A 9,575-nucleotide genomic window follows, 5' to 3' on the forward strand; every position below is an offset into this window, starting at 1 on the left:
GGGGGTCTGGGGGACTAGGTGGGGGAATTTGAGGGTGAAAGGGCTGGGGGTCTGCACAGGGGGACTGGGAACAGGCAGCTGATGGAGACTGGTTTGGGGGGCTGGGGGGCAGCAAGGGTCAAGGGCTTGAGGGGGACTGAGCAGGCTGTGTGATGGGCTCAGCTGCGTCCCTCCCATGCTGTGCACCAGGGTGAGCCATGTCCCCCCACCAGGCTGAGCTCTGCCCCTCCCCGGCCTCTGTGCCCCTGGCTCCCCCTCGCCCCAGGGGGGTCACGGCCACGACACCTCCCAGGCCCCGGCAGTGGCCGGTGTGCGCAGGCAGAAGCAGAGACGTGCAGGCAGGTAATGTGTGTAATCCAGATATATTTATAGGATTATTTTCCAAGATTAGCACAGGATATTAGAAAGGTTATAAAGTCACATCGATGTTCGTTGTCTCCCTTTTATGTACATACAAGAACACAGCACAACAACACAGACCATCCTCTGCCCTGCCTTGCTGCCACCCCATGGCGTCTCCAGAGCTCCCTACAAATATGGCTTTCATGTCTATTGAGAGTTCAGTGCCAGCTGGGAAGTGGCCGGAGCCTCGCCAGGGCTGGTGAGCGGGAGTGAACAGGCCTGGCTGCAAACGAGGACCACAGGGTCCTGAATTCTCCTCGGTTCCCCAGCACCGGCCCTGGCCGCATCCTGGTTTGGATGCCCCGGGCCCAGCACAGGTGACAATGGTGGCACAGCGTGGACATGGGGCTGGAGGTCCCCTGCCCGTGTGGCTAACGAGGACCCCCTGCTCCTGAAGGGGCCACCAAGGCCCAGGGAGGTGGCTGGTGCCCTGGGCTCTCCCAGGCACGTGGTGACACCGCCTGGCTTTTCTGGGCACCGGCAGGGAGGGACAGGAGCCCGGTGTCCCCTCTCCCCTGTGGCAGTGTGTCCCTCATGTCACTGCCCCAGCAGCACTGCCTGCCCCCTTGCTTCTTCCCTCCGCAGTGCAGCGCATCCACCATCGGCCACATCAGTGACACCATGTACCCCGCTGCCTCCCCGTGCCGCTGATGGTGTGTGGTGTCACCCCCATGCTAGCATCAAGGTGTAGCTTCTCACCCCTTCACACGACCCACATCACCTCTTGTACTTCTGACATGGTGTACCCAACCCTCCTTGACAGCCCTGAGCCGGTGTACCACAGCGCTGTACGCACGTACAACAGCACATGCCTCAGACCCACACAGGGTGTATTCCATCAACCCCCCCTTCACATCACCCTAACACACTCATGGTGTGGTGCAGCTCACAACTGACACCCATCGTGCCCCCACTCATGGCTGTGTACCTGTTCCCCTGCACACCTGTGACATGGTGTATTCACCACCCCAGAAGACTCAACACACGGCGTACCCCACCAAGCCCCTGGGCTCCCAAAATGGTGTTTCCCACCACACCTCACACCCATGACATGATCTATTCATCAGGGCCTCAAACTCGCAAAGTGGTTTCTCCATCATGCTCATGACACGGTGTGTCCTCTCTCTCCTTCCACCGGCAGCATGGTGGGTGCACCATCACTGCACCCTCCCACACCGCGACGTGCCCCATTGCAGCCTCATGACGGTGTCCCCATCACCCCTCGCACTCATCCCACAGCATCTCCCTCTTCACACGTGTGACCTGGTGTATCTGTCACCCCTCACATGTGACACAGGATCTCCCTTGCCCTCATGCCTGTGGCAGAGGGTCTACTGCTCCCTTGCATCTACCAAAGCCCTTTGGCTCTTGCTTGCAGATGCAGCCTCATGTTCATGCTCCCACCACTCCCAGGACCTGTGACACCTGGGGCCATAGCTCAGCCTTTCGCCATGGCTGTAGCAGGACAATGGGCCCACCTGGGGTGAGACCCGGCCCATCCTTTGCTGACATCTGCTGCAGGCAGCAGGTCCCACCCCGATGCCCTGCCTGTGCCCGGTCCTCCCCGTGCTGCATCCTGCCATGTCCCATACCATGCCGCATCTCAAAAAGGCCAAATCCTGACTTCTCTCACCAGGGCAAAGCGGTGACCACTGGTGCCAGCCCTTGAAGCAGCTCTGGAGCAGCGGTGCTGGGGAGAAACTGGCCACGGCCATGCCTGCGCTGCCTCAAAGGGGCACAAAACTCCCTGTCCGACGTCAGCTCCCACCTCCTTTTCCCTAGGGACCAGTTAACCCCCTTCCCTCCCAGACCCCTGGGTTAGGGCTTTCTTTGTAACGATCTACAGCACGTAGACTTACAATGAGATTAAATTGTACTTGAAAACATGTCCTTGCATTTTTATTTGAAGGAATTACTTCTATTCGATAGTGGATGTTAAAGATCTTCAGTGAAGCGTCAGGTCGCACATTCATACATGCTCAGTGTGCAGTGGAGTAGTTAACAGCATCGACATCTGCAGTGTTATCTCCGGCAGCAACGGTTGCATCCCTTGAAACGAGCTCGGAGCTACCGTTGGGACTCCAGGCCAACGTCCTCCTCCAAAGAGATAGGAAGGGAGGAACAACGTCAAGAAAACCGCAGGTTTTCTTCGCCATGTACCACGAAGGCTTTGTGCACTTCTCTCTTGTGGTGCTAACACCCTGCTGCCTGCATGGTCCTGACACACGATTTAGCCACAGTGAACCTAATCACATCTGTGCATGTGCCACAAATGCATCACTCATTCACACCCTGTGCCTGCCACCGAGCCATGCCTCTTCTTCCTCGCCTGCTTTGCCCCAGCCCCCTTCCAGCCCTGCTTGCTCTGCGATGGTTTTCCTGTGGGCATCCTCCTTGCGCCATGTGCTCGCAGCATCTGGATGGGAGCAGCACTACCTGCCCCATGGGCACCTGGTACCCCATGGTGGAGGACACAAGCTCTTCCTCTACCTCCAAGGTGAGGTTACCCACACCACCAAGGGCTTCTGCTCCTTCCCAAAGGCCTCTCCTCCTCCAGACAACCCGAAATCGAAGGGGCTCCCAGCTGAAAGACAGCTCCTGCAAACCCCTTGTGTCCAGACCAAGAGATGCTGGGATCCTGGGAAGCTGGAAAACCTCATCCCAAGGGTGAGGGATGGGGCCTGGCTCCCTGGGGGATGTGGGGTGTTCTGCAGATGCTGGAGTGCATAGCTCCCTGCAGCCCCATCCGTGTGTGGTTGGGGTGGGCCAAGCGGACCCTGGGGACATGCTGGAGAGGTTGGGAAAGCTTCTTATTTTTGTCTTGGAAGAGATAATGAAACAGGTAGGAGGTAGGGCAAGACCTCCAAGCCTTCTTGGAGATCCCCGAACTACCGAGACACTAAACCCAGGCATTTCGGCCACTGTTGGCTGCAGCCCTTGGAGCTGAGAGGGAAACGGCCTTTTCCAAGCTCACACCTGCCCTGGGAAGGGGCTGGGGAGGGAAGGGGGACAGACAGCTCCAAGAAGCAGACCCCGGTGGAGACCCTCTCTGCACATCTCCTTGGCCAGAGGAATCCCAGGCCTCATGCCGCTCTAGGCTGCTTGCGCTGGAGAGCAGGTCGTCTCCAGCTCAGCTCAGCTCCCGTGGTGCCATGAGCTGTGTCAGCTCTGGTTGAAGCCACCCTCAGGGTCTAAACTACCTTTCCAGAGGCTCTGGGTGCCCCAGAGCCAGCCCAGCGAAGAAGGAAGTGGCGATGGCTACAGGCCCACTGGCTCTCCTGGCTCTGCCCGGTGCTCCCAGCGCTGTGGCCTCCTGCACTGAACATCTCAATAGATGGTTTAAATTGATGTTTCCAATCTGAGAATTTGTAAAGTTGGGGCTTTTTCTCTGGATTCGCCCCCAAACCTCTGCCCTCCCCCCTCCCGCTGGGGTGGGACCGGGGAGCTGCAGTGCCTGGCAGCTCCCAGTCTCTCTGGGGGCCTCAGCGGTTCCCACCCTGGAAGCTCATCCCCCCCCTTCACACATCTACTGCACGAGGACAGCTCTCCTCCCGAATGGACACTGTTCAACAAGAACCACCAAGGATAAAATCAGGGCAGGGGCCTGGGGTCCCTCCCCACTTGACCCCAGCCGCGTGCCAAGAACGCAGAGATGCTGCCTGTCGGTATCCCGCTCCTGTCCCACCGGCCGCGCTCCCTGTCCCAGCTGGGGCTGGGGCCATCGCACAGCAGCTGAGGTTGGGGGGAGCAATGGGAACGTGGGTCCTGGCTCTCGGTGGGAGGCACAGGGCAAGCGTTCGTGACAGAGGGGCTGCCCAGCTGCCCCGAGCTTGTACCAGAGCCTGGAACTGATTTTATCCTTGGATGTCAGAGAAACCAAAATGGAGGGAAACAAAGGAAAGAGCTACATTGACCCCAGCCCAACATCCCAACCAAGGGCCCAAAGCAAAGAGCAGCCACGAAACCAAAGCAAAGGTCCAAAGGAAGAAGGAAAGTTGCTCACTCACTGGTTCGTCTGTGTTTTGCGCGAGCGCTGGTCACAGGGATGGAGGTGCAAGCAAGCAAACGGGGCCAGGGCTTTTGCTGTTCGTAATAATAACGTTTTGTACAAGTTCAAGAAGAAGCATCATGTCTCAGGCCGGTCGCTCTCTGCTCTCTGTCCCGCCATCCCTCTGTCTGTCCATCTGCCCATGCCGGGCGCGAGAGAAAATCTGTTGGGTTGAGTGGGGTTTGTGGTCTGATTTCCGTTTCCATCGGGGTTTTTTGGCTCCATTTCTCACTCCCTCCGACACCCCTAGATGAAATACTCCTTCTTGTCGTCGCTGCTGGCTTGGCCACCCTCTGCATTGATGATGGCTGTGTCAGCATCTGGGGCGTCGTCTGACCCCTTGGCCTCGTGGGTCAAGTAGGTACCTGGGTGGGGAGAGGGGCTCAGCGTCACGGGGAGGCCCTCCTGGCACCCTGCTCCCACGCAAGCAGGGGGAGGCTGGGCTGCCTGGAGGGGCCCCAGTGGCAGAGCGCGAGGGCTGGCTGGAAAGTGGAGGCGAGAGGAAAGTCCTTTGGGTTTGGCCTGAAATGGAAAAGTCACCGGTTTCCCTGGGACAAGCCCTGCCCGGGGACCGAGCCTCGCCTGGGTTGCTCAAGGCTTTTGCAGTCATCTCTAGCCAGAGGGTGAAACTGCCTCCCCTTTGCAGGCAGCAGCCTTTGCCTGCATTTCCAGGCACATCTCCTGCCCTCCCCACTGTCTGCCCCTCCCTGCATCCCTGTCCCTGTTCCCCCTCAGAAAACTGGAGGGTTTCTCTGCAAAACTGCCATCTGCAAGGAGGCTCCAGCTCCCGGCTGCCCCTGGAGCCGGCACGGCATAGGGCAGAGGCGGCAGCTCTGCTGGGCTCAGAGGGCAGGGATGGGGTGCTCTTACTCACACATCACCTCTGCTGGGTTTTGCCGATGTCTGGATGTGACCGTCTCCCCGTGTCTTATGCACATACCTGCCGGGCGGATGAAAAGTCCAGGGATGGGGAGATGCAAATGGTGGAGGGGAAGGAGGAAGAGGAAGGTGGAGGGCTCGAGGGATGGCGAGGAGGGCAGGGAGAGGGAGGAGGTGGGGTCAGGCACAGACGGGGACAGTGGCATGGGTAGTCCCGGAGCAGTGGATACCAAGCCATAAAGGAGAGATGGAGAAATGGGGTAGAAGCTGCCTCCACCTGGTGCTGCCCAGCTCCAAGGACTCACTGTGACATCTCCACGCTGGGGTTGGTGCCAGCATGGGCATGGCCAGCAGCCCCCAAACCAGGAGGGCTCCGTTGGCTGCACTGGGTTTCTCTGGACATGGGGCAGGTCTGCAGGACGGGGAGCTGCCTCTCTTCACCCCTGCCCCACGCTGCCCACTCGCTTTGGGGATGTAGCCCTGCTCCCAGAGACCCACCGAGGGGTGAGCACACCTTGCACTGCCTGCTCCGACGTGGCACAGGGGTCTTGGCTCCGTGCCCCTCCATGTGCAGCTCCCCCACCCCGTACCTTTGTGTCTGATCAGGTAGTGTCCCAACACGATGAGAAGACTGAGCAGGAGGAAGACAATGACGGCAACCACCCCGCCGATCACCGCGTGGTACGTGCTGGAGGTTGAGGGCACCGGGCTCGCATCTGCCCAGACAGCAAAGGGAGAGAAAACAGAGAGAAGGAGATGCTGTGGACTCTGCTGCGCGGCAGAGGCTGCTGCTTGTCCCACAGACCGCTCAGAGCTGCAGGTGCGTGCCTTGGAGGGCCCAATCCTGCTCGGCTCAGTGACATCAGCTTGATCCTGCTGCAGATGACAGCTGTCGAGGTAGGTGCAAGAAAAGGGAAGGCAGTGGGGGAAGCAAGGAGGGGAAAGCAGTGGCCATCAGTGCCAGCTCCTGTGGGGAGTCAGCCAAGAAAAGCCCCAATGGCTGCGCTGGGAGTCCTGCCTGGGTGAGAAGGCAGCCAAGAAGAGCTGTGATGGGCAAACCCATCCCTGTGCCCAGCTGCCTGCGATGTGTCCCAGGGAGCAGCACCGGCAACATGCTTTGTGCAGCTCGTGGTATTGCTGCCTTCAGGCACAGCCATGATCCCACTGCCCCATCCTTCACGGTGGAATTTTTGCCCCAAAAGGGGAGGCTGAGCACATGGTAGAGCCAGGCTTGGCTCACTCTTCCCCTGCGCCATGCCAGCAGGAAGGTGACGTGCAGGCTGGCATGGCCATACACTGCACCCCAGGAGGAGACGGCACCCCAAGGAAGGTGGGACCCCAAGGCCAGTCCCAAGTCAGCCGCATCTTGTAGCGCAGTCTGTGCTGGGATCCTGCGTTAGCCCTGGTACACAGGGACAAATCCTCCTTCCACTCCACTCTCATTGTGCCCCACCAGCTCTTGGGGGAGAGAGCCACAGAAACGTTCAGAGTAGGCATTTGGACAGGACAGGGTGGGAAAGACAAACAGGGGAGGCGACAGGATGGAGGGACATCTCACACGGACACAAGGCACAGGTTGCAGCTCACAGGCAGCTGCTGCCACAACCTGCCAGGAAGAGCTGAAGGACCATTATGCAGCCCAGGCTCTGGGGCCTCAGCTCTTTCTGTTGCATACCACCACCCTGAAGTGCTGAGATGGTGGCTGCAGAGTCCACACATGCCAACAAGCAGCTGCACAGGGACTGGAGCCTGGCTGGGAACCTGGGATGTGGCAAGGGTGCCCCTGGCCCAGGGCTGGGCCACCATCCTCCTGTGGAGCTTCTCCCACCGGGCTGGGGAGCAGCGGGTCCGTAAAGAGACAGAAAAGGAGCTTACGGTACCTTGCATGGGAGCTGGAGTGAAGGATGAAGCGGTGGCCATGGAAGCATGAGAGATGGGCTGGGAAGGGCCCGGCGGAGGGGCTGGAGTGGAGTGAACGTGTGGGGTGGGGAGCTGGGAAAGATCTGGGGAGGACAACAAAAACACAGGGACACGAATCAACCCCGGGAGGTGCCAGTGAGGCGTGACAGAGCCCATCGGAGGGGACCCCGGCTCCCCCCAGCCTGATGGGACCCGTTCTTCTCAGCGGCTCCTTCCATGACCCCTTTCTTGGCCACGGGTCCCACTCCTCTTCTCCTGCCACTGTCCTCTGGGACACACTGCTGTGAACATCTCCCTCCATCTCCTACCCTGCCAGCACCCCTGGTCACCCCTTCCTCTGTGAGGGACCCCATTGGGACCCTCCTGCCTGGGAGCCCTGGGACTGCAGTAGCCGGAAAGTGTCACCCACTGTGAGGTGCCACCTGCACTTTCCTATGCACACCCTCGGGGACTGCTCCGTCCCCGCTCTCCCTCACAGCCAAGCAAGGTGGCTGCTGTGGCAGGCAGGCTCGAGGGCTCAGCCGGGCAAGGCGGCTGCTCCAGTGATGGTGCCCAAGACCCGAGTAGCTCTGGGGAAAAAGAGGGGGGATTTGACAAGGGCGAATCAAGCCTATATGTGGAGCTTCTCTGCCGGGGGCTGTGACACCAAGCAGGTGAGGGACACTGGTGTTCTGGGTGCCGTGTGCTCATGGATGGTGTCGAGCACCCCGGATGCTGCTGTGAGCCTGCGGATACCTGCTGAGCACCCTGGGGGCTGCTCTGCTCCTGGATGGGTGCGGAAGGCTCTGGGTACTGCTGTGTGCTCACAGCCGGGCTCAGGAATCAGCGCCCTGCGCAGACCCCGCATCCAGGGGGATGGGGGGGACACAAGGGGTGACAAAGGATGACTGCACAGGGTTGGGCATTTAGGGGCTTATCCTGGGCAGGCAGAGGAGAGGGACTCAGGGGGACAGGGTGCCTGAGGTGCCATTGCTGCCATGTTGGAGGGGAAGGATGCCGAGAGTGCCTGAAACAGGAGGGGAGGGAAAGGAGACGGGAAAGGGAAGACCTGGAGCATGTACAAGTGCTGGAAGATGGAAAGTCCAAGGCTGGTAGAGAGGAGAGAGAAGGCAAGAGATTTGGAAGAAGAGGAGGATAACCCCAAATCCAAGGCCAAAACCGCAGGGAAACAGGCTCCTACCAACATGGGAAAGCTGCTGGGCAAGTGGCTGGGTGCTGAGCACAGGAGTCAGGGCAGCACCGCCACCAGCCAGGGATGGGCTGGAGAAGCACTCGCAGCCCCACGCAGCACACAGCTCTGCTCCACGTGTGACACATGGCGCTTGGACATAGCAGGGCACAATGACAACGAACACGGTGGCAGAGCACAGCTGGGGCAGGGGGAGGTGGTGAGGGGATGGCACCGTGCCAGCAGGCGGCGCATGCTGCCCCTTCCCACGCGAGGATGGGTGTCGACTGGTGATACACTCTGGGGACGTGGGACACAAGGCAAGCCTGCGGGTCCAGCAGCTCAGGGCAAGCAATGGGGCCTGTCTCCAGAAGCTTGGGACAGGGCTGGCAGGGCACCTCGTGGTTTGGAGGGGTCGGTGCCGTCTGGAAATCCTTTTTGGCTTGTGGTGGCAACACGCAGAGGCTTCCTGCAACAGGCTCAGGAGCACTGGCCTTTCCTCCTATCCCAGAGACTCCAGCAGAGTCCTGCCGGCAGCCCCTGCAGTTCCCCCATTGCAGCCTCTCCCACTCCCCATTGGAGGCAACAGGGACTGAGCTCAGCCTGGGCCATGCCATGTCCCTGCCCTGACTCCCCCAAATTGCTCTCTGCCCTTCTCGGCCCCAGGCAGCAGCCTTGCACAGTGCAGGGAAGGACAGGGAGGCTGGATGTGGCCAGAGGAGCTGGGGATGCAGCACTCTGCCAGTGAGTGCGCCAGGACTCAGCTGCATGCACACACCCACTCTGCACCACAAAGCTTCCCCTTCCACCACAGCCCTCCCTGGATCCGTGCGCCCCTTCACAGGGAGACACAGGTAGGATGGAGGTGGCTGTGCCATCCAGCAGCTGCTGGGAGAAGTTGGGTGATGCCAGGTGCCCTGCGGCCCCACTTACCGCTGACGTCGAGGTTGTACTTGGCCACGACGCTGCCCATGGAGCTGGTGGCTGTGCAGACGTAGGTGCCGCTGTCACTCTTGTTGAGGAAGGGGAAGATGAGGACGCTGTCAGAGCTCAGCTGCAGGGGCACGTCGCTGCCCTCCTTCTCCCACAGGAACTCCTGGGGGCTGCGAAGCGGGATGGCGGTGAGGCACCACCGCCTTCCCCAGCACCCCGGGCGGG

The 9,575-nt window shown here is 60.2% G+C and overlaps 1 protein-coding gene across 1 annotated transcript in view; it reads right to left on the reverse strand.

The window, feature by feature from the left end:
• Positions 1-4,696: 4,696 nt before the first annotated feature.
• CADM3 (cell adhesion molecule 3) overlaps positions 4,697-9,575 on the reverse strand; it is a gene marked incomplete at its 5' end in the record, with an annotated part of 8,016 nt that continues 3,137 nt past the window's right edge. The window contains 5 exons of the mRNA XM_019472580.1: positions 4,697-4,815; positions 5,325-5,390; positions 5,920-6,045; positions 7,210-7,332; positions 9,351-9,520. Coding sequence (XP_019328125.1) covers positions 4,697-4,815; positions 5,325-5,390; positions 5,920-6,045; positions 7,210-7,332; positions 9,351-9,520 — 604 coding nt within the window. The remainder of the gene's footprint in view (positions 4,816-5,324; positions 5,391-5,919; positions 6,046-7,209; positions 7,333-9,350; positions 9,521-9,575) is intronic.

The sequence above is a fragment of the Aptenodytes forsteri genome, unplaced genomic scaffold (assembly GCF_000699145.1).
Source record: "Aptenodytes forsteri isolate BGI_AS27 unplaced genomic scaffold, ASM69914v1 Scaffold276, whole genome shotgun sequence".
Classification (NCBI taxonomy): domain Eukaryota; kingdom Metazoa; phylum Chordata; class Aves; order Sphenisciformes; family Spheniscidae; genus Aptenodytes; species Aptenodytes forsteri.